The following is a 23,969-nucleotide window of genomic DNA, read 5'->3' as shown; positions in this document are numbered from 1 at the left end:
GAGCCCTCTCATAGGTGGCAGAACTGAGGCTTGTGCGTGGTGTCCTGGGGCCCCTGCCCCCCTGCAAGTGCCACTGGGGCTGCAGGGAGAGCTGGCCCCTCCTCCTTCAGTGGAGCCCCTCAGGAGGGCCTCTGGGCCTGGGATCACACCTGCACCCCACACTGTTGCCTGATGTCAGAGCAAGCAGGGAACCTCCTTCCACCTCTGCGTTCCCCATCTGAGAAATGGGCATCCAAACTGCAGGCGTGTTGGTGATGGGCTAGGTGCTGTGAGCAGTTCCTGCATCGGGGCCCTCAGTGCAGACGGATGAAGGCACTTGACTGTGCAGTTCTACTCTCTGTCCCACAGCCACCTCAGAGCAGGAACCCAGAGATAAAAACATGATTTGCCTCACTATACCAGGGCCACAGGCTCCTACGGTCCCCTGTCCCCTCCCTGCAGTACCCCCAAAAGCAGTTCCTGGGGCAGACAGTCACCGGCAGTGCTGAGAGCAGCCCAGCCACAGCCCCAGCCAGCAGCCCAGCCTAGCCCAGCCCAGCCCGAGGCAGCAACAGCATGCTGGTTAGAGAGGAGCGGCAGCCACGTCTCTGCCGGTGCCCCCTCCTCCCTCTGCCCAGACATTTGAGCTGAGCTGTCCAGCTTGCAGGCACCCTCATCACCGGAGCTACAGGGAGGGCTAAAAATAACCTGAAGAGCAGCCACCATCCAGGGTGCAGGTGCTGGGTGAGGACACAGGATCCCAGGGACCCTGTGTGGAGGACCAGGCAGAGCACTTCTGTCCCTCACTCAGGCCCCACCCAGGCTCTCGTCCCTCCTCCCTGTTAACCCCTTTTGCCTCCTCTCCCAGGCCCGAGGAGGTCACTCGTCCTGGAGGAAACTCTGCCACCAGCCTCAAGATGGGCCGCTGCGGCAGGAAGGTCCTTCAGGCTCTGAGTTTCCTGTTGCTGCTGGGCGCCAGCTCTGCCCAGGGCACCTGGGAGGTAATGCTGTCGGCCAGGCTGGCCGAGAAGTCCCGAGTAAGTGCCGGGATGGGTCGAGGGGCCTCTGTGGGTGGGAGGTGGCCCAGGGGACACAGGTCTTCAGATGCTGGGGTTTCTCAGCAGCGTGGGAGTCTCCTCTAGCTGAGCTGTAGCGAGTGGTAGGCAGAGGGGACTCAGTGCCCTCCCGAGGACACCCTCCTGCCGGGAAGGAGTCAAGAGACATGTCTGCCCCACGGGGAGGCTTTGCTTTTGAAGCTTAACTGAAGTGAAGCATCCTTCTTCCTGGAAAGCAGAATCTAGTGAAAGAGTTTGAGGACAAACTGAGCGTTTGGTGTCTCCCCCCTCCTACCCCCCTCCCCGCTCGGACCCCCTGGCCCCCACCCCCCAGTGCCTGAAGCCTGGCCACGGTGCCTTACTCAGGCAGGAACTACTTAGTGGGAAGTATGCTGGCAAAGCTCTATATGGCAACCTGCAGGTACAAGATGAGGAGACCCGCTCACCTTGAGGGTGAAGCAGACAGCCTGGGGACAACTGACAGCAATATCTAGCAAGGTTCTGAGGAGAAAGCCAATGAGAAGCAGGCCCAGTGGGGCCCTGAGGCTGAGTCTAAGTGAGGGCTGGTCTTTGGCTGTGTGACTTCAGGCAAGTTGTTTGACCTCTCTGGACACCAACAATCTCCTCTCTCTGCAAAAGACAGAGTGATGTGTTCCTCTCAGTAAATATGTAGAGGTGTGTGTGTGTGTGTGTGTGTGTGTGTGTGTGTGTGTGTGTGTGTGATATATGTATGTGTGTTTACAGGTGTGTGCAATGTATGTGTGTGCATATATGTGTGTATGCAAGTGCCTGTGGAGGCTGGCAATTGGTGTCAGTTGTTTGCTGTGATTACTCCACTTTGTTTCCTAAGGCAAGGTCTCTCACTGAAGCCAGAGTTCGCTAGGTGGGCTAGTCTAGCCGGCCAGCTTGGCCTGACATCCGGCCTGCCTCCCGAGCCCTGGGGCTACAAGTGTCTGCCACTCCTGCCAGCTCTTACCTGCATTCTGGATATTGCAACTCCAGCCCCATGCTTGCATGGCAGGTGCATTACCCACAGAGGCATCTCCCCAGCTCTAGGGTTGGTGTTTTGATGGCCCCTGTTTGGCAGGCACTGTCCTGGGTGGGGGACTGGTCTGCCCGCTGCCTGCCTGGGGCGTCTACACAGCAGTGTGGTCAGCAGAGCATGAATGAGGGGAAGGAAGCCCTGGGGTGTGTTAGCTTTTGAGCACTGAGGAGACAGATAATGAAGAAAGGGCTGGGGTGGGTGCGAAGGGGGCACCCTCCAAAGGAGCACAGGTCAAGGGACAGCGCCTTTGACACACCTGGGCAGATGTGTGGCTCGGTGTGCAGAAAGCGCTCAGGACTCAGAACGCCTTGTGTGTCTCACAGGCTTCAAATCAAAGAACGGTAAAGCGCCAATGCGTGGCTCCTGGGAGAAGGCAGGCTCCTGGGGCTGGGGCTGCTGGACTCCCCGCCGGTTCCGGCCGGCTGTCAAGTCAGCACCTGGAACATTCTTGTGCATGACTTGCAAACAAGTGCCATGGGAACAGAAGAGTGAGCTTGTTCCGCCCTGCCCAGGAGCAACAGGAGGGTTCTAGGGTTGGAGACGTTTAACCTGGGGCTTTGAAGGGCAAATACGAATTTGCCAGATCAAGAAGCCTGGAGCTGGGGTATTAATCTGTACTGAGGCTGGTCTGGGCTGAAGATCAACACCCTCAGCTGGCTGGATGTTCTTAGCAAGAGACAGGAAGTCACAGGAAGGGAGTCAGGGAGCAAAGTAGTTGGAGATGAAGTTCATATGAGACATGTAACCACCAAAGGCTTCCTTGAAGAGGTGGCTATCCTGAAGGGAGCCTGAGGAAGGATTAAGAATTAGGAAGAGAGCCGGGCGGTGGTGGCGCACGCCTTTAATCCCAGCACTCAGGAGGCAGAGCCAGGCGGATCTCTGTGAGTTCGAGGCCAGCCTGGGCTACCAAGTGAGTTCCAGGAAAGGGGCAAAGCTACACGGAGAAACCCTGTCTCAAAAAAAAAAAAAGAAAGAAAGAAAGAAAGAAAGAAAGAAAGAAAGAAAGAAAGAAAGAAAGAAAGAAAGAAAGAAAGAAAGAAAGAAAGAATTAGGAAGAAAGGGAGCATTCCTGGAAGGCTCAGCATGAGCTGAAGATCAGAGGCCAGAGGCCATCTAGAGGGGGGTCAGGATGGGAGGAAGGCCAGAGGGAGGGGGCGAGCTCGGAGGAAAAGGGCTTTTCTGGTATTCCCAGATTCAAGCTCTTTGTATCTTGTGCTGCCCTTGGACACAACCCCTGGGTTTTGCATTATCCGCAGACGTCGGCCCCTCCCTGCTGCTCAGACAGGCATAGGTGATAGAGTGAGAAACAGTGCGGGGAGAGAACATACCCTGAGGAAGGCCAGGCTGTGACTCAGAGGCTCAGCTTAGACGTCCTCATGCATAGACCTCTCAAGAGCTATGCGGCCTCGGGCCACTCACTGCCCCCTCTCTGGGTCTCAGGCCATCCTTCAACCTGAGGGTAACCAGGAGAGATGTGGCCCACATGTGCTTAGAGGCAAGACGCTCCCATAGCCTCGCTCTTCTCACGCAGCTTGGTGCTGAACCCTTGATGGCTGTGGGCTGGTCAGGGCTAGGGACCCCATCTGCAGGTATCTGGAGCAGACTTAGCCTTAAGGGAAGCCATTTTTATTGAGAACAGAGTGAGTCACAGTTAAATGTTAACTCCAGTATATCTATGACAGATAATTCATTATAGTCTGGTCTGGAATGTTCTCTAAAGACTTGTGTGTTGAAGGTCTGGTCCCTAACATAGTAATGTTGAGAGAAGGGGCCTGTGGGAGGTGATTGACAGGTCAGCGCTCTGGGGACTGGATGGGTTATTCCCCTAATGGGCTTATATCTGGATCGACAGTCAGGACACTAGGATGGCCTGAGAACTTGAGGGGGTGGGGCCTGGTGGAGGAAGTAGCTCACTGGGGTCATGAATTTGAAGGGATAATCTGTCCCTGCCCTTTCCTCTGCACTGTCTCCCCACTTCCTGACCCTTTCTGCGATGGTCTGCTTCTCAGGGCAAACAAGACAGCATTCAGAGTGAGACCTCAGAAACCCTGAGCCCAAAGGAAGCCTTTCTCCTGCCAGGTGACTTGTGCAGGTGTTTGGTTACAGTACCAGAATGGAATGCCTACTTGCTCACAGGTGGGAGAGGGCACTCTGACGGCTTGCCTATTTTATCGTCCTCACTGCCTCTGTGGACTTGTGGCAGGTAATGAGGTGATACTGTTTATTTCTCCTCTCCGCATGGCCTGGAGTCTGCCACACTAGGGTGGACATCCCAGGTCACGGAGGTGAGATGGTTTTTAAACCCTGCCAGGCCATGGCTGCCCACAATCCTTCCTGGTTCTTCTCACCTCTGAGCACGTCCTTCAGTGGAGTGGCTTGTATCTGGGGACTGGATTTCCCCAGAGCAAGGCCTGTTCATTTCCTGAGTGACTCCCAGGAGGGGAGAGACAGGAACACTAACCCTGTCTTCCCATGTGAAGCCCTAAAGAAAACCTAGGGATGCCGGGCAGTGGTGGCGCAGACCTTTAATCCCAGCACTCGGGAGACAGAGGCAGGTGGATCTCTGTGAGTTCGAGGCCAGCCTGGTCTACAGAGCGAGTTCTAGGACAGCCAGGGCTACACAGAGAAACCCAGTCTCGAAAAAGAAAAAAAAGAAAGCCTAGGGTTGTCGTCCGTCTGAACTTCAGTTTCCACGTCTGCGGTGTGGAATCCAACAGCAGGTCCTTTGTGGGTTCAAGAAAAGACCAGAGTTGGGGCTGGAGAGGCGGCTCAGAGGTTAAGAGCGCTCGCTGCTCTTCCAGAGGATCTGGCTTCAAGTCCCAGCACTCTCTTTATGGTGGCTCAAAACTGAATGACTCCAGGTCCCGGGGATCCGACGCCCTCTTCTGGCCTCTGCGGGCACCAAGCACACACTGTGGTTCACAGACATACATGTAGGTGAAATACCCATACACATAAAAGTACAGACTAAAAAGACCAGACCTGTGCTCTGTGCATGCCACCACTCATGCATATGTCTGTGCGTGTTTGCATATGTGTATATATGTTTGAGTATATGAATATACAGGGATGTATGTGTAAATATTATGGGTGTGTGCTTACATACATGTGTATACATATGTATGCAAATATGCATATGTATGTTTGGTGTATATATATATATATATATATATATATATATATATATATATATATATATATATATATATAGTGTGTGTGTGTGCGTGCGCGTGCGTGTGTGAAACCTGTGAAGGTACCTGGGGCCCATGACAGCTGGGACTGAGGGCAGTGACCGTCACAGAGGCCCTCACCAGACATCTCAGCCTCTCCTCTCTCCCTCGAGCCCCCCTTCTGTGTTTGCTTTCGGGGTATCTTGGCTGTACTCTTGGCTCCTGTTGTTCTTATCCGCAAGATTTGTTTACTTTTTCACTAGCTGCTTTTGTAGAAGACAAAAGAAGCAGAAGGTTTGCCCTAGGGTGGGTCTCGCTTGTTTAGTGTCAGGGGGAGGGCTCGCCCATATCTGGAACTCAGCCAAGAGAAGACAGGGCAGTGTCTTGGGGTCCAGCCCAGAACTCCTCAAATCTAACTGAGAGCCCAGTGCATACAGGCTCAGGCAGAGGATGTCCATGTCACCCAGAGCATAAAGGAAGGCATGGAAAGTTCTAGAGGGGCATCGTTGTGCAGTTGACAGCGAGCAACACCGCTCCGGCTGAAGTCTTCGGAGCGCCCCTCTGGGAAGGGCCCACGGCCCGCTGTGGAGGCCCAGGGCATCCTCACACTGAGCCCCAGCGCCTTGGGCCAGGGAGGTGCTTATTTTTAGATCTCTGACGTCTGAATTCCTGAGGAAGGGCAAGTAGGGCTCTGAGGAAAGTTGGCTTTCTTCCTCCACCACGCAAACCAGACCTGGAAGACGTTTTTATTGGTCTAGCTATGAAGTCTCTAGAACATTCCAAAGAAGGGCAAAGCTCTCTTGTGGAATGAAGGGGTGATGGAGCGTGTAGGGGAGGCCTGGGGTGAGGGCAACTTTGCAGGTGGGGTGCCAGCTCCCTAGATGGGGGTCACTCCACAGTTCTCTTTAATACAGCAGTACTGATGCTTACCCTCAAAAGATCCAGACGGCCCAGAGCTGGAGGTTTGAGGACAGTCCACGCTCCGTCTTCCTCCACACATCACTTATCTGTGTGGACCTCTGCTTTCTCATGAGCCCTGTCCACAACACATGCATTTCTTTTTATTCATATTGTTTAAAAATGTTTAAGTTGAGTTGAACCTCACATGACATAAGACATTTTTTATTTTTACGATACAGAATCTATGTAGCCCAGGCTGGACTCAAACTTCCTATGCAGCTGAGGATGACCTTAAACTTCTCATCTTCCCGTCTCCACCTCCTGAGTGCTGAGGTTGCAGACATGTGTACCACATCCAGTTTATTCAGGGCTGGGGATTGAACCCTGGTTTTTAAACATGCTAAGTGAGCACAATACCAACTAAGCTTCCTCCATGGCCCAAGACAAACTATCGGTGTGTGTGTGTGTGTGTGTATCTATGTGTGTGTGTCTTGTGTTTGTGTGTATGTGTATCTATGTGTCTGTATGTGTATCTGTGTGTGTGTGTATCTATGTGTTTGTATGTGTATCTATGTGTGTGTGTATCTATGTGTCTGTATGTGTATCTGTGTGTGTGTTGTATTTGTGTGTGTATCTGTATGTGTGTCTATCTATGTGTGTGTATGTGTGTGTGTTTGTCTGTGTATGTATCTGTGTGTATGTGTATGTGTGTTGTGTTTGTGTGTGTATCTGTATGTGTGTCTATGTGTGTGTATGTGTGTGTTTGTGTATATGTGTATCTGTGTGTGTGTGTATCTATGTGTCTGTATGTGTATCTATGTGTGTGTGTGTATCTATGTGTCTGTATGTGTATGTGTGTGTGTCTTGTGTTTATGTGTGTATCTGTATGTGTGTCTATGTGTGTTTGTGTCTGTGTATGTATCTATGTGTGTGTGTGTGTGTATCTATGTGTGTGTGTCTTGTGTTTGTGTGTATGTGTATCTATGTGTGTGTGTGTATCTATGTGTCTGTATGTGTATCTGCGTGTATCTGTGTGTGTGTTGTGTTTGTGTGTGTGTATCTGTATGTGTGTCTATCTATGTGTCTGTGTATGTATCTATGTGTATGTGTGTGTGTCTTGTGTTTGTGTGTGTATCTGTATGTGTGTCTATGTGTGTGTATGTGTGTGTGTTGTGTTTGTGTGTGTATCTGTATGTGTGTATATCTGTGTGTCTGTATGTCTTATATGTGTGTCTATGTGTGTTTGTGTCTGTGTATGTATCTATGTGTATGTGTGTGTGTCTTGTGTTTGTGTGTGTATCTGTATGTGTGTCTATCTATGTGTGTGTGTATGTGTGTGTTTGTGTGTATGTGTATCTGTGTGTGTGTATCTATGTGTCTGTATGTGTATCTATGTGTGTCTGTGTGTGTCTTGTGTTTGTGTGTGTATCTGTATGTCTATCTATGTGTGTGTATGTGTGTGTTTGTGCACACACAGTGCTGTGCAGTCATCAGCTCTCTCTGCTCTCAAAGTGTTTCCCTCCCCCAAAGGAACCCCATACTCAATAAGCACTCACTTCCATTCTCCCAGCAGCCTCCCCAGGGCTCTGTCTCTGTGGGTTCCCTGCTCTGGGTCCCCTAGTGTGTGGCAGATTCACTCTGCACGCGATCTGCATTTGAGATGGGTGGCAGGTTTGTGAATGTGGCTGGTTCTTGTCCTTCCCCCATGGCCCATGTGATGTTCCACCCCACAGATGACCCATCACTTGTCCACCCCGCCTCCTCTGGCTGTTCGAGGACACTGAACTTGAACCTGCTGATTCTTCCCTCTCAGGCCCAGTGAAGGCATAGCCCTGATTCATTTCCTGTGGGTGGCATCGACCAAAAAGGGCTTTGTCAACCTATGCAGGTACCAGAATCTCCAGGTTGACTGTAGCCACCGGATTGTTGAAGAGCTTTGGGGAATCGCTCTACTCAGGTCTGGTGTGGAGCTGAGAGACATCTGAGCGGGACCCAGAGTTGGTGTTTGAGGCCCCACTAGGATAGTCCTTAGTGCAGATGAAGGCTGGGCATCACGGGCAGGGGGTGCCAAGGCCTCATGAAGGATGCTGTCATTCTGGCTGAGCCTCTGGCTTCTGTGAGGGATTTGACGTGCTCTTGTTTCGTTTCCCGCCGGGCGGCAATGTAGGTTGGAGAGAAGGGTAGGTTACGGCCACAAGCAGGGTTGGGAATGAGCTGTTTCTAGAATGTTCCTAGATGAGGATGGCAAACAGCTAACTGTGCCCTGAACTGGGGCTGTTCCCCAGGATGGTGGAAACTGGGGTGTGTGAGATGAAGGATCCTCAGGGCCAGGCTCTGGAGGAGTCAGGGTGATCCAAGCTGCTTCTGTCTATGGAGAGCCACAGCTTGAGCAAGATGCCTTTTCTAGTCCCGAGCCTCTGTTTCCCCATCTGTAAAGTGGGTTGGTAACACCACAGTGGGGCATGCTGCAGGCTCCTGAGTGGGGTGAGAACTTGACAAACTCTGCTTCAGGCCACAACCGGGAACCAGATGGCCCAGGGTCTGAGTCTGGAGCTTTCTGGGGTGGTGACCATGTGCCTCAGTTTCTTCTCTGTGTGACAGTGCCAGCAAGAGGGACAAGGCCACACCAAGCAGTTGTCAGAGAATGGTGTGAACGCAGAAGCCTGTCTCAGTGCTGGAGTCCCTCCCACGTGCCCCCCCCCCCCACATCTCCTAAGAACGCTGTCACAGTGAGGTTATCACGTCCACTACACTACTGTTTGTGGGTCTGTCTCTGAACATCCTCTGTGCCCAGCTGGACCAGAGCTCCTGGAGCCGGGGATACATTTTTCTTTTTCTTCTTTTCTTTTTTAAAGACTTTATGTCTATGGGTGTTTTGCCCTTGTGCATGTCTGGGCATCATGTGCATGCAGTGCCCACAGCAGCCAGAAGAAGCTGTTGTGTCCTCTGGAACTGGAGTTATGGACAATTGTAAGCTGTCATGTGTGTTCTGGGAATTGAACCCTGGTCTTCTGTCAGAGCAGCCAGTGCTCTAACCACTGGGCAATCTCTCCAGCCCTGCAGGCTTCTTTTGAACCTGTCTTAGCATCACACCTCAGTCCATGGCGTCAGGGGTATCCAGCCAATCACTCCCTGTGAGTGATGTGTGGGAGGGAGGCAGGGAGCGATGAAGGGCTTTGGTGTGGGTTGGACAGAATGTTATAGAGATGAGAACGGAGCCCCCTGAACCCACAGAGTCAAACTCAGTAGAAACAGTGGTGATCAGTACTAACTGGGGTGAAGCATTGTGGGTTCTGAGCTGGGCACCTCACAGGCCAGGCCTTACCCCAACCATAGCAACTACTTCTATTGTGCCCATTTTGAAGAGGAGGAAAACTGAGTCTCAGGTAAGTTAGTGATTTTTCCTGGAGAATCGATCCCACAGCTCCAAGGTTCAACCCCAGACTGGTCTGATTCTTCAACCTGAGCCCTTAATCCCAACTCTGTCAGCCTTGACCTGTCCCCAGCTTTAGTCCCATTCCTCTTGAGTCTGCCTAAAGGTAGACCTGGCTCCGGGGTTCAAACATAAAGAATGAGCAAAGGGTGTCGGGAAAGCGGCAGGTAGAGGGGACAGCACTGTGAAGAGTAGGACTGATGCAAATCATTGGTATTGGTGGCATCACGGCAGCCTCTGGAATACGACCCATGGGCTAGCCCTATCTAGTCTTTAGAGTGTGGAGTCCTAGTAAGATAAGAACACACAGAAACAGATAGACACACAGACAATCACACAGGCACAGGCACACTTATACATACACAGATGCACACACAGACACACACATGCACACAGGTACATCCAGGAGTGACATATGGCTGGATGGGGTGTTGCACATGAGCAGAGAACACAAGTGACCATCCAGGCAGGTGGTGGATGGCTAGCAGGGGACAACCAGGACGTCTGGGGAGGGAAGGGGGAGGGAGGAGAGGGGCTTGGGGAGCCAGTCCTGGTCTGACCCTTGGGGCTGCCAAGCCTTTAATCTGGGACCGGGAGGGGCTGCAGAGCACACCCTGTGTTTCTTTGAGTTCCTCAGATCTCAGGAAGCACCTTTGTTGAGAGCTTTTCTAAGTGTCACCTTGCAGGACACGGAATGTTCTTCAAAACTGTTTAGCCGGGGCCCCTCAGCTCTCGATCCCCCACAGCGACCATCTGTTGTCAGGAAGCAGCCTAAGGCGCTTCTCTCCATCCTGGGGAACAGGCTTGTGTTCCCGTGGGACAACAGTGGCCAGCCAGTATAAAACCAGTCTCTCTGCAGACCCCCCACTCGGGCTGCCCCTGACCAACTAATGAGACAGGGGGCCACGGAGAGAAGAGGCTTGCTGCTGACCCCCGGGCACCACGGTGCCTGCACATGGGACCTACTGGGAAGAAAACCCATCACCTCCCCTGCCAGTACCCAGTGGCTCTCAATCCCCCTCCAAAGGGGGCTGGCATGGCTGTCATGGTGGATCAGGATTAGTGTTGGTGAGGCTGAACTCTATCCAGTTCACTTAATCCTGTAGATGATGGATGTGAAGTGGAGGGTGAGGGGTTATGTCCCCTGCCAGCAGTTTCCAAGCAACTGGGGACAGAGTACGAACATGAGAGACAGAGAGGGGCGCGATGCTGAAGACTGCAGGGCTCAGAAGCCCCCCCACATGTCTCCCTTGAGTCTCTGGGGACCTCTAACCTCAGACCTTCTCCATATCCACTAACAGTCACTTAGCAATGCCTTTCTCTTATCATTCATTTCTTTCCTTCATTTCTTTATTTTTGTATGTGTTTGGGGGGGGGTAGATGTATGTATGCGTGTTTATGGGTAGACTTGTATAGGTGGAGGATAGACGTGTGTACGTGTGTGAGTAGATGTTTGTAAGTGTGTGGGAAGTGCAGGTGTGGGTACAGGTGTATGCATATGTGTGGACACCAGAAGACAACTTCAAGTGTTCCTCAGGCTCTGTTCATCTTGGTTTTGGTTTGTTTGTTGTTGTTTTTAATTTTTGAGACAGGGTTTCTCTGTGTAATGGCCCTGGCTGTCCTGGAACTCACTCTGTAGACCAGGCTGGCCTCGAATGCAGAGATCCGCCTGCCTCTGCCTCCTGAATGCTAGGATTAAAGGCATGCGCTACTACCACTGCCCAGCTCTCACCTTGTTTTTTTGGAACAGGGAGCTCACAGAGATTAGGCTGGCCTGTCTCTGCCTACCAAGCACCAGGATACAAGCACTTTTCAGTGGGCCTGGATTTTTACAAGGGTTCTGGGAATCGAACTCAGGTACCCACACTTGCAAGGCAAGCTCTTTACTGAGCCCCCCCACTTTTCACAGATTGAATGAGCAATCTGTGCCAGCAAGAAGAAACAGATTCTCTGGGCGAAGCAGGCTATCACCAGAGCACCCCCATTTTAGCTGCCCCCACCCTGCGCGCCAGCTTTGGGGCAGGAAACCGAAAGCCATTGCCTGCTCTGATGCCGGCTTGGGGGCAGCCAGAGCAGGATTTATTCCCTGTGACCGGATGCCCCCTGCGGGACATCAGCAGTAGTGCATGGTGTTCGCAGCCTCAGAGATGGCAGCACAGAATGTGTGTGGAGGTCAGGATTGCACCGAAAGATCCACGTGTCTGTTGGTGAAGGGAGGCCACCTTCAGGAGGGTATATGCTGAGGGCTGGGAGGTGATCCGGCCAGAAGACAAATGTGGAGCAGTCTTCCAGGCAAAAGACCAGTTTGTAGGAGTGGCCACTGGTGACCCTGAGCTAGCTTCCATCCAGGGACAAGCGCCACCCTGGGCACTGCTGTGCCTGTCTCGGTGTGTCTGGTCATTAGAAAACCCAAAGAGAGAGGTGCTGTGTTGTCCCCATATGGAGAAGGGTCACACAGCAGAATGCTAACTCCCGGGACTTAGATTTGAAGGACCATGACTGCAGAGCAGAACTGGCTGGAGCAGAACATGGTTAAACACAGGGAAAGTGCTGTTAATATTAAAGATGGGTTCTGATGCAAACAACCCAAGAAGTTTGGCACTGGAGTCTTTTGACTGCCTAACTGTTGTTAGACCCTTCGCTGTGCTGGATTTCTCTCATGCATCCCAGCTGCTTTGAACACTCCACAGATGCCACGAAGAAGGTGCATGTAGCCACAGCTGCTTGCTGCTAAACTGAGGGCACTGCACATAACCACAGCTGCATGCTGCTAAAGAGAGGGCAATGAACATAACCACAGCTGCATGCTGCTAAAGAGAGGGCACTGCACACAATCACGGCTGTATGCTGCTGAAGAGAGGGCGCTGCACACAACCACAGCTGCATGCTGCTGAGAGATGGCACTGTATGACAACCACAGCTGCTTGCTGCTGAGAGATGGCACTGTATGACAACCACAGCTGCTTGCTGCTGAAGAGAGGGCGCTGCATGACAACCACAACTGCATGCTGCTGAAGAGAGGGTGCTGCATGACAACCACAGCTGCATGCTGCTGAAGAGAGGGTGCTGCATGACAACCACAACTGCATGCTGCTGAGAGATGGCACTGTATGACAACCACAGCTGCTTGCTGCTGAAGAGAGGGCGCTGCATGACAACCACAACTGCATGCTGCTGAAGAGAGGGTGCTGCATGACAACCACAACTGCATGCTGCTGAAGAGAGGGTGCTGCATGATAACCACAGCTGCTTGCTGCTGAAGTACAACTCTGGCTCCAGCAAGCACTATCGTAGCCAGAATGCTTTTGAACAGCTTGCCCTGGACCTCTTGCCCACCACGAGCCTCAACAAACTCCAGCAGCCATTTTCAACTAGAAAGGAAGCATTGAGGAGGTGGAGAAAGGATCAGAAGTTCAAGGTTGTTCTTAGCTACATAGCAAGTTCGAGGCCAACTGGGATATATGAGACCCTGTATGTAAAAAAAAAAGGTGGAAGAAATTCATAATTCAATCACCAAGTGTGGATCAATGCCGCTACCTTCCTACCTTCTCCCCCCCCCCATGCATATGCACAAAACACATACGCTCTGCATGCTGCTGAAGAGAGGGCGCTGTATATATAAACATATACACACATAGTCAAGACCTGACGTCATAAGTTACTTCGTATCTGTACATGTGTGTATGCCACCTGTGTGTGTATGTGCATGCCACCTGTGTGTGTGTGTGTGTGTGTGTGTGTGTTAATGTCTAATGATCTGCCCTCCTCACGTCCCATTTCAAGTTCTCTCATGACACTGTGACCAGCATGGGTGGAGTCTTGACAGAGGGACCCAATTAGGCTGTCTGGAGTGGCCTTCCCTGGCTGGCCAGTCAGTGACGCTGGCAGCCTCTCTGACTCCCTACACCAGGCATCTGCTTTGCCTGGCTTTGGTTAGTGTCGCAAAAGAGGGCGCACAAATGTTCTCAGGTGACCTTTCTACCTCCCTGTTAGTGTGTGAGACTTATCCAAGATGTCTGTGATTATATTCGGTGTGTGATCCATGAATACTCAAAGCTCTAGACATGTGGATAGACTATAAAATATGTATATATCGTAGCTGGAGAATTTTTCTCCAGCTCCCACCGCCAAGGCCCGCCAGTCCCGGAGCCCACTTATAAAATAAACACGCAGACTCTTACATTATTTAAACTGCTTGGCCATTAGCTCAGGCCTATCATTGTCTAGCTCTCACTCTTATATTCAGCCCATTTCTATTAATCTTTACTTTGCCACGTGGCTCGTGGCTTACCGGTACTTTACGTCTTCCTTGTCTTGGCGGTGGCTCTAGCGGGTCTCCCTTTCCTTCCTCTTTCCTCAATTCTCCTCTCTCCTTGTCCCGCCTATACTTCCTGCCTGGTCACTGGCCAATCAGTGCTTTATTTATATAGAGTGATATCCACAGCAATATATGGTTTGTTTTTTGTTTTTTGTTTTTTTGGTGTTTCGAGACAGGGTTTCTCTGTGTAGTTTTGGTGCCTGTCCTGGATCTCGCTCTGTAGACCAGACTGGCCTTGAACTCACAGAGATCCACTTGCCTCTGCCACCCGAGTGCTGGGATTAAAGGTGTGCACCACCACCTGGCTAAAAATATATATTTATACAGAAATATACATGTATAGTATCTACATGTGTGTTTACATGTACACCCATGTATGTGCAAACACATGTAGACAGAGGAGAGCTATCGTATGGGGATCATACTTAGCATGTAGACTGTTGCTCTTCCACACACTCCAAAAATACCTTCCTTCTACAGCTTCTTCCTCTTCCCATCCCTCCTCCCATCCCTCCTCCCACCCACCCCCCTTCCTCCATTCTTCCCTCTCCTCCTGCTTCCCTCTTGCAGCCATCTCTTTGGGGACTCACAGAGAAACAGCCAGTCAACCCCAGAACTGCTCCATTCACCGACCCACCCTGGCAGCAGGCTCCGCCCAGGGAGGAAGCTCAGGCTGGGAGCCCAGGCCAATGCCCTTCCACTATGTCCCACAGGCTGAAGAGGGTACGCCAACGGGCCCCCGGCAGCCCCGCGCAGACCGCTGCCCACCACCCCCACGGACGCTGCCCCCAGGTGCCTGCCAGGCCACACGCTGCCAGGCCGACTCCCAGTGCCCGCGACACAGGCGTTGCTGTTACAACGGCTGTGCCTACGCCTGCCTGGAGGCTGTGCCACCTCCACCAGGTAAGCTGAGCTGGGGTCAGGGGACTAGGGGTCAGCTGGACCCAATGCCAGCCTGAGGAAGAGAAGGAACTGAGCTGTGAGTACTGAGCTACCCGCGGCTCAGCCCGGGTGCTCACCTGCAGCCTTCAGCCGCACCTCTGCAGCATCTGCTCACTGCAGCAGCCTCATCTGCATGCGTGGAGCCCCCCGCATGGAATACACACATTCCAGGGACAGTGTCACCACCATGAGACTCCACCCTTTTAGAAGGGACACAGTCTGTGGGATGGCTCAGTCTATAGAGTGTATGGGATAAAGGGGTCAGGGCACCTGCAACCAAGCCTGAGGACCTGAGTTCAATCCCTGGAACCCATATGTTGCAAGGAGAGAACACACTCACCCAGGCTGTCTTCTGGCCTCCACATGTGCTCACACCCTGAAAATAAACATTCTAAATACACATATGTCTTTATATCCAGGGTGGGAATGTAGCTCAGTTGGTAAAGTGCTTGCATAGCAAGCACAAAGCCCTGGGCCCTAGGTTCGGTTCCCGTCGCTGTGTAAAGCAGGTGTGGTGGTACACACTTGTAATCCCAGCATTCAGGAGGTGGAGGCAGGAGGATCAGAAGTTCAAGGTCATTCTCAGGAGTTCAAAGTCTGCCTGAGCTACAGGGGGCCCTGTCTCAAAAAAATAAATGTAATCAAATCCAGACTGAGGACTTTTCTTTAAAATCCCTGGCCAGGGGCTGGAGAGATGGCTCAGAGGTTAAGAGCACTGGCTGCTCTTCCAAAGGTTCTGAGTTCAATTCCCAGCAACTACATGGTGGCTCACAACCATCTATAATGAGATCTGGTGCCCTCTTCTGGCCTGTAGGCCCACATGCAGGCAGAACATTGTATACATAGTAAATAAATCATAAAAAAAAAAAAAAAGAAAAGAAAAAAAAATCCCTGGCCAGTGCCCCATGGCCCCAGCGCCTCTAGATTTCCCCCAGACAGCCCTTGCATGCGGGGGTGGACCCCTGATCTGATGCTCCTAACATTTCCCCTGGATACCTACAAGGCTCATTCCTCCACAGCCCTGAGACCCTCCTCTGAGAGGGTGCTCCCTTGCCAGCAGCCCCTCCTCCAACAGGGTCCCCCCCCCCCGCCCCTTCCCACTGTTCGAGGCTGCAGAAGTCTGGGTTTACTGTTCTGTGTACCTAGCGTCCCCCACTTGGGGTCAGCCCTGCAGGGCAGAGTGTGAGCTGCTCTACTGTTTTTCCGTATCCCAGTACTGTGGTCTCTGGACCCATGCACGGCACTCGGTGAGCACGGATGCATCATCCGTTCGTTCTTTGGCAGCAGGAGTGGTAACAGCAGTTAGTGATGATGACAGCCATGGCATCTGGCCCACGTCCCTCAGCCTCAGCGCTTGGCTGTGGGATTAGGGGACAGGAGGGGGACAGTGGCCTGGATGCTGCAGGCCTGTGGCATGCCCCACAGGGCAGCGTGCTGGAGCCATCCTCACCTCTTCTATGGGGTGACACGCCCCTCACTAAGGCTGGTCACATCAAACTGCCCCAGGCAGGAAGGCCTCCATCTCACCCAGTTCTCTGTCAGTTCTAGACTGGCTGGTGCAGCCCAAACCCCGATGGCTTGGTGGCAACGGCTGGCTGCTGGATGGTCCTGAGGAGGTGTTGCAAGGTACCTGGCATGGATCCCCAAGTCGGAGCCAGCCCTCCTTCTCGCTGGGCTTCCATGGGTCACAGGGATGCTGGCTGCGGACCCAGCCTGGGGTCTGTGGACTGTGCAGAAAAACAGCAAGGCTCTCCCTGACAACGGGTCTCCTTCCTCAGTAGAGAATGAGAAGGAAAGGGGTCTGAAACCCCTAAAGTCTTAGAGGGCCTCGTAGCCACCTTAATGTGGATGGGGCATGGAGGGCAGCTTCTGAAAGGAACCACATACAGGCCTGAGGCCCAGGGGTTTGCAGAGGTAGGGCTGTACATGTGTGCATGTGTGGCTTTGCACACCCTCATGTGGACCATGTCCATCAGGGTATGCTACACCTGTTCTTGTGGATGTGGCTGAATGTGGTGTGTCTGTGTATAAGCACATGTGTGCAAAAGCATGTATATGTGTGATTGTGGGTGTGTTGTGTGTACACACGTGACTGTAGCTGTGAGTGCATGTTTCAGGGTATGGCAGTGTACATGTAATCACATGTTCTTTGGGTGATGTTGTGTTTAGGATACTGTGACTGTGTATGTGTGCACTGGGTGCTGGTGGGAGGTGGTTCTCAGAGTTTCTGTATGTAAGACACAGATGCAGCCTGGAGTCTGCAGGTGGGAGGTAGCCTCTCTGGGTGCACATGTATGTACAAACATGGCCTAGGGTCTGAGTGTACATGTGTGCACTGTGTGAGAAGCACAGACATGGCCTGGTATCTGGGTGGGGCTAGAAATCGGCCTTTCTGGATGGGGTGCACTGTCTGCCCCCCAGGTCTGCCACCTGAGACCTGGCCCGTGTCCCTCCACAGCAGAGGCATGCAGCACCACTGAGGATGGGGCGGAGCCACTACTCTGTCCCTCAGGCTATGAGTGCCACATCCTGCGCCCAGGGGACCCAGCCCAGGGCATACCCAACCATGGGCAGTGCGTCAAGCAGCGCCGACAGACAGGTGAGTGCTGTTGCTCCACTCTGCTCTGGCCTCACCCCAGCCCCACCTGTCACCCTGTCACCTGTCACCCTGTCACTTCCTGCTCCCTCTGTGCCCTGCTCCCACCTGTCACCCCAGCTCTGCGTCTGCTACCTGGGTGACCTTGGGGTCAGTCTCTTCATCTCTCTGATGAAGCCTCAGTTTCCTCCCCTGTACAATGGGGACCACTTGCTGTTGTCATGGGAGCAGGTGAGTTCTGGGAGTGGAGCTAGGCCGCCACAAGTGTTAGGGAATCTTGTGTGCCCGTCTCTAGATCTGTCTTTAACCCCACAGAATTTGAGTTTTTAAAGTCTATTACGATTGTGTATGTGTGTGTGTGTTGAGGGAAGTGCAAGGGAATGCACCATGGCACACGTGGTCTGTGGACAACTCTGAGGAGTTCAGTCTCTCCCTCCACCCTTGTGTGGGTTCTGGGACTTGAATTCAAGTCATCAGGCTTGGGCACACAGCAGGCCCCTTAACCTGCTGAGCCATCTGTGAGGCCTAAACCTCATAGAATCTGGACTGTCTGAGAACCCTTGCTTCTCAGATGGCAGTTGGCCATCGTGAACATTCGTCACAGAGGTCGTGGATGAAACAGCGAATCACAAACTCTCGTCTGTGTGAAATAGGCCGAGAGCAGAGTGGTCAAGCTTGGAGTCGGGGTTCTGTAAGGAACAACCAAGCTAACCCACACACATTATGACCATTGTGGCTCCACCAATCTTCCCATGTATTACTGCCAATTCCTAGACACCAGGTCACAGTGAGGGGGTAGTGGGGATGGACCTGCAGGTATAGAACACCAGAATGCAGGCAGCCTTCAGGGGCTGCAGGACAGAGGGATGCCTCCATGAGAGGCCCCAGCTGGGCTAAGGATGCTTCATACATTGGAAGCCCCCATCCCTGCCTCTTTCTGGCAAAGTCTCATGTAGCCCAGGCTGGCCCAGATCCTCTATTTACTATAGCTAAGAATGGCCTTAAATTTCTGATTCTTCTGCCATAATGTGCCAGGCCAACACCATAAACTGCTGTGCTAGGTTGTGCACATGGGATGGAGTGAAGGGCTTTGTATAGCATGGCAATTGAGCTCTCCAAACTGAGCTGCATCCAGGCCCCAGGAAGGTCCTTCTGGTCCCTGATCTTTTTTTTTTTTTTTTAAACTATTTATTTATTCTTATTTTTATTTGCATTGGTGTTTTGCCTGTATGTATGTTTCTGTGAAGGTGTCAGATCTTGGAGTTACAGACAGTAGCTGCCCTGTGGGTGCTGGGAATCAAACCTGGGTCCTCTGGAAGAGCAGTCAGTGCTCTTAACTGCTTAGCCATCTCTCCAGCCCCTGGTCCCCTGATCTTGCTCATTTGATTCTATGACTTCTAAGACTGGTGTAAATCAAACCAGTTCAGACCAGATCTAGGGAGTCTGAACCCAGTCCAGATGGATGCACTTCCTGGGGGATGCTGAGCATAGAGATCAGGCTATCCAACAAGACCACACCAGCAAGGTCCAAGCCCAGGAAAGAAGTGTAATGGAGGCAAGAATGCAGACCCAGAATTTCAGAAACAGCTTTTAGCTGCTTCCTCTTTCCTGGGTGGCTTAGCTCTGTCCCCGGACTTTCTTAGCCTCAGTTATTCTATCTGTAAATGGGATTTGGGGTGGTAATGTAGTAATTACCGCAGGGGCAGGTTCTGAAGCTCAGTGAGTGTGTGCCACCTCCAGCCCTGGCACAGTAAGAGGGAGGAATCAGGTTGGGAACCTGCTCCACCAGCTGCAAAGGGCATGTATGTACCTGAGCATGCACCTGTGTGTGAATGCACCTGTGCGTGCTTGCACCTGCACACGCCCATGTGTGCTGTGCATGCCTCCCCTCCCACAGGAACACCTCCAGCCTCCCAGGTGGAAGCAAATTCTCCCGGCCTTGACCTCAGGGCTGTCACTTAGGAATAATTGGTGGTAATTATGTCTGAGTTTGGAGTCATCTGAAAGTCCCTCACCTTCCTTTAGGGCAAAACTCTCAGCAGAGTATAAGAACACATATGTCACGGTAACTGAGAGAAACAGTTTAAAAAAAAAAAAAGTTTTTTTAACTGCATGTTCAGAGAATCTCAGACTTACAGAAAAGCTGCAGGAACGTTCCTGGGACCACCTCCAGGCCCAGCACTATTCAAACATTCTTCTCCCTCCTTTTTCTCCATAGATATGGACACATGCACTTTCTTGGGCCATTTGGGAATTAATTTCTGGGGTTGGATAGATGGCTCAGTGGGTAAAAGCCTTTGCTAAGCAAGCATGAAGACCTGAAAAAAAAAAAGCCAAGTGTGGCCAGGTGTGAAATCCCACCACTGGGGTGGGTCAGGCCGATCAGGAGGATTGCTGATCGCCAGCCCAGCTCCAGGTTCAGTGAGAGACCCTGCCTCAAAGGAATAAGGTAGAACATGATAAAGCAGGATACCCAATGTTCTTCTATGGCTTCCAAGTACACACAGGCATGTACAGCTGCACACACATGTACATGCATACACACACACACACACACACACACACCTGCGTGCATGCACACACACAATAAATTGTGAGCTCATGACCACTCTAAGGCATAGTCTTCTCTGCTACCAACTCTCCTGGGGTCAGAGGTCAGGACCGCTTCATGATCCAGGAAGTAGTTTCCAAACATTTTGGTCTCAGGTCCCCTTTGACCCTCAAAATAATGTCAAAATATCTATACAACACTGCAACCGGAAACTGACTAGTATGACCTCCTGAGTGCCTGCAAGCTTTCTCTTCCCGCTTGTTTTCCAGAAGGGCGGATCCTGCGACAGAAGCTTCACAAGGAATACCCAGGTGAGGGGGAGAAGTCACTCTTTCTCTGCAGAAGACACAAGGAAGGGAGGCAAGCTTTTAAGTACAAAGAAAGTATCTAAGTCCAGGGCTTGGCAGTTAGGTCTGAGAAATAAAAGTGAGCCCTGTCATTATGATGCTGGGCAGGACAGATGTGAGCCAGAGAGGGGCTCAGGACAACCATGCCCTCACCCTAGTGTCAGAATCTGGGGATGGGCACAGTTATGTCTCTCCTACCCTCACTCAGGGAATTGGAAGAGATGACCCTTCATCCATCTTCCTGGTTGTTCATTTATCTGAGAATCCATACATATATCTATTCATTCACTCCCCTATCCATTCTTACATCTACCCACCTACCCACCAACCCATCTACCCACCCACCTACCCACTATTCATCTACCCATCCATTGATCCATCCATCCATCAATTACCCGTCCTCCCATCCAATCTCCTATCCACTCACTCACCCACCTACCCAGTCACCCACCCATCCATCCACCTCTCTTTCCATCCATCCTTTTATTCATTCTTCCATCTATCTTCATCCACCCATCCATTCTTCCTTGCATCCCTCTCTCTGATCTTCCTTTCTCATCCACACATCTACCCATTCACCCATCCCTCTATCTATCCTTTCTTCTACCTACCTACCCTATCTATCCATTTTTATCTATCATTCTTTCATTCATTCATCATTCATCTATCCACCTGCCCACTCATTCCTCCATGGATCCACCATTCACCTACCCACTCACCCACCTGTCCATCACCAATCCATCACCCTTCCATCCACGCTGCATGTTGTTATCAGGCACTGCTCACCACTCAGAGCTGGAGGCTGTGGCTCCATCTGTAAACACAGTGAACCTGGTTCCTGTCACAGAGTAGCTCAGGCAGGAAATTCAAATATTCATAAAGTCTATGTGGTTATTTCATGGTACCGGTGACAAAGGCTCCAGATGTCACATGCCAGATACCATGAGGACCTTTTAGACCAGAAGAGTTTCTAAGGAGAAGAGCTTCCTAAGGAGGGATCAAGAAAACTCAGCCTCTGGGATTGGAGGCACTGGCAGTGGAAGGGCATGTGTGATGATCAGGGAAGGTGTGGCTGTCCCCGTGGCTGCAGTGTGTGATGAGTGAGCTGTGGATTGGGTAGGCAGGAGGGCCAAGGATAAGGCTCAGAGGTAGAGCACCTAGTGTGTGTGAGGCCTTGGGCTCAGTCTCCAGGATGCTAAAGAAGGAGCAGAGAAATAGAGGCAGGGGCCCTGCTGGGGCAAGGGGAGAGATGCACCTGCAGACTGCCATGCTGTGCCAAGGCATCCATCCAGACCACCTCTGGAGGTCACAGGGGGCCCCAGGCGGGGATTTGAGCAGAACATCTGTCCTGGCAACTGTGTTCTTGTTGCAGAAGGTGACTCCAAGAATGTGGCGGAACCTGGAAAGGGACAACAGAGGCACTTTCAATAAAGCAAGACTGGCAGGTAAGCGGAGGTGAGATGGACGCTTAGACAGCCATCGTCCCCATGTTGGCCACATGAGGGCGACATCAGAATGTCACAGTCCCTCCAGATTCCCAGAAGCAGGATCTAAACCAAAGACCTGGCTGACTGTGGCCTCCACACTTAGGCCAGTGCCCCGCAAATCTTGTCTTCTCCCCGATTCTGCCAGACAGTACTGTAGGGAGCACCCGTCTGACGGCTGTGGTGCCAGCACATCCCCTGGCTCAGCGTGGCTCGTGGCATCTACTGAGCTCAGTGGTAGCTGGTAGTCTGCACTATCCACCGCAGGGGACTAATCCCACAGGGTGAGGTTGACGTCCTGTTAGAAGGGAGTCTACACCAGCCACCGGGTAGATCAACAAGGAGGCCACAGATATAGCAGGGACTGTGCAAGGAATGATTATCAGGGTGCAGGAGCTGTCTCCAGTGAGCATGAGGGAGGACCCAGGGGGTGGGGGTCTGACACTGAGCTCGTAACTGAAATCTGCAGATGAGAAGGTACTACCTGGGATAAGAGGCTGGAGGACAGGTACACCAGGTGGAGGAAAGTGAAGATTGTGGTTCCCACAATGCATCACTTCAGCTGTGAGGAGCCACCGGGAGGCTGCTGAGGGGACAGGGGATGTCAAGGAGGCTATCTGCACAGGGGTCTGCCCAGCAGAAACATACAAAGGTGCCATGTAGCCGCCACCAGAGGGTCCCCAACTTCAAACCCAAGAACCCTCCCGGACTTCATCAAGCTCACAAAGCAAATGGCAGCCGTGACTGTAGCAGTTCCCTAAGGGTCATTGAAAAGGAAGCAGGTTCCAGCTTCCAGGGTATCCTGGGCTAAATCCCTGTTAGACTGTGGAACAGGCAGAGACTGACGCCAGCCTGTCTGCTGTCTGCAGATGGCAGGAGCCAGCCTTGGTGTGTGTCTGATAAAGTTCAAGCCTGCAACTTTCACCAGGGCCTTCTGGCCCAGGCTCAGCATGGTCTTGAAGCACAGCTGAGGATGGGTAGATGTTCAGACGCGGGAGCCAGTGGGGCCTGGCTGTAAAGCTCAGATCTCTATTGTGTAGCCTTAAGTGAATGACTCAACTCTCCAAACCCGTTTTTCCCCTCTATAAAATGGGTATGATGGAAATGGATGGTCAGTAGCTAATCAGGGACCATGGAGATCTCTCAGGGGCTTGAGGGTTTCACCTTCAAAGAAACACATCTTTCCCGGTGCTCCTGATGGGTCCAGGGCAGATGGAAATTTAAAAGGCCTGTGCTCTTTGTCCCGCCCACAATCGACTCATATGTATCCTTTCTCCTTTTTCTTCCTTTACAGCTTTTGAGGGACCCCCTCCTATGCTTTCCACATGCTAAGCCTTGGAAACAGGAAAATAATTTGACCCCAGACATCACACCCAGTTCCACAGAAGAGAACTCTGGAGCTCTAGGAAATGGGACTCTAGATTCCCAACCCCAGTGTGGCCCAGCCTGGTGTGGTAACTTGGGGGGAAGCCCCTGACGAGCTCTGGGTCCCTGCTCAGCACCCTGGTCACACAAGCCTGCAGCTTCGAGGTGACTTTTACAGATTTTGACTGTGGAAGACATATATCCAATCCAATTGTTCCTAAAATAAATTTGCCCACCGCATAGTGGAAAATGAACTCCTTTATCAAACTTGAGGCACAGCTGTTTTTTCAGTTTTGTGTTACATTTATTTATGTGTGTGTGTACATCTGTTGTAGGGGTCTCTGAGACCACCACAGCCAGCAGAGTAATGATCCTCGGGAGGCAAGGAGATAGTTTAGCTCAGCATGACTAAGTGGCTGGTGCTGGCTCACACTTCAGGAGTCTGGCGGCGAGTAGTTTATTTTAGGCATATTTAAGCCCAGCACAATTTGGTGAAAACTTTTTTTGGCAATAATTAACTCAACCCTGAGTGCACACTAAAGCAAAGACGTGACTGTATCAAAACTTTTTGTAAAGTGCATGTGACACTTTCCATAAAGATAGGCTCTGTAGATTGACAAGCTCACAGAAAAGGTCTGTGGAAAGGATCTGGTGTGGTCTCAGCCACACGGATAGTGAAAAGGCCACCAGGCTATTAACCACGTCCCCTCCCAGCCTTCTGGACAGATAACAGGTTATGCATCCCTTCCTTTGAAAGAACAGCCCTATGTGTTTAGTCTTCCAG

General features: G+C 51.8%; 1 protein-coding gene across 2 annotated transcripts; it reads left to right on the top strand.

Moving 5' to 3' along the window:
- Positions 1–539: 539 nt before the first annotated feature.
- On the top strand, positions 540–23,457 carry Wfdc1 (WAP four-disulfide core domain 1). 2 transcript variants are annotated; one of them, XM_059262525.1, is made up of 7 exons: positions 540–1,016; positions 14,614–14,803; positions 16,385–16,468; positions 17,301–17,441; positions 20,259–20,300; positions 21,712–21,781; positions 23,115–23,457. In XM_059262525.1, the coding sequence occupies exons 1-6, from the start codon at positions 897–899 to the stop codon at positions 21,765–21,767; spliced, it is 633 nt and encodes a 210-aa protein (XP_059118508.1). In that variant the 5' UTR covers positions 540–896; the 3' UTR covers positions 21,768–21,781; positions 23,115–23,457. The 2 variants fall into 2 exon arrangements, with proteins under 2 accessions (XP_059118508.1, XP_059118506.1); XM_059262523.1 differs by having other exon boundaries at positions 21,709–21,781.
- The last annotated feature ends 512 nt before the right edge of the window (positions 23,458–23,969 follow it).

The sequence above is a fragment of the Peromyscus eremicus genome, chromosome 5, assembly GCF_949786415.1.
Source record: "Peromyscus eremicus chromosome 5, PerEre_H2_v1, whole genome shotgun sequence".
NCBI classification, from domain to species: domain Eukaryota; kingdom Metazoa; phylum Chordata; class Mammalia; order Rodentia; family Cricetidae; genus Peromyscus; species Peromyscus eremicus.
Note: the sequence above shows the minus strand (reverse complement) of the source record. Positions and strands in the feature narration are given on the sequence as shown.

Bases quoted from the DNA above. Each gene is read 5' to 3' on its own strand.
- Wfdc1 (XM_059262523.1), top strand. From the start codon at position 897: ATGGGCCGCTGCGGCAGGAAGGTCCTTCAGGCTCTGAGTTTCCTGTTG. The intron at 17,442-20,258 runs GTGAGTGCTGTT...CTTGTTTTCCAG, and splicing joins CAAGCAGCGCCGACAGACAG to AAGGGCGGATCCTGCGACAG. The intron at 20,301-21,708 runs GTGAGGGGGAGA...TTCTTGTTGCAG, and splicing joins GCTTCACAAGGAATACCCAG to AAGGTGACTCCAAGAATGTG.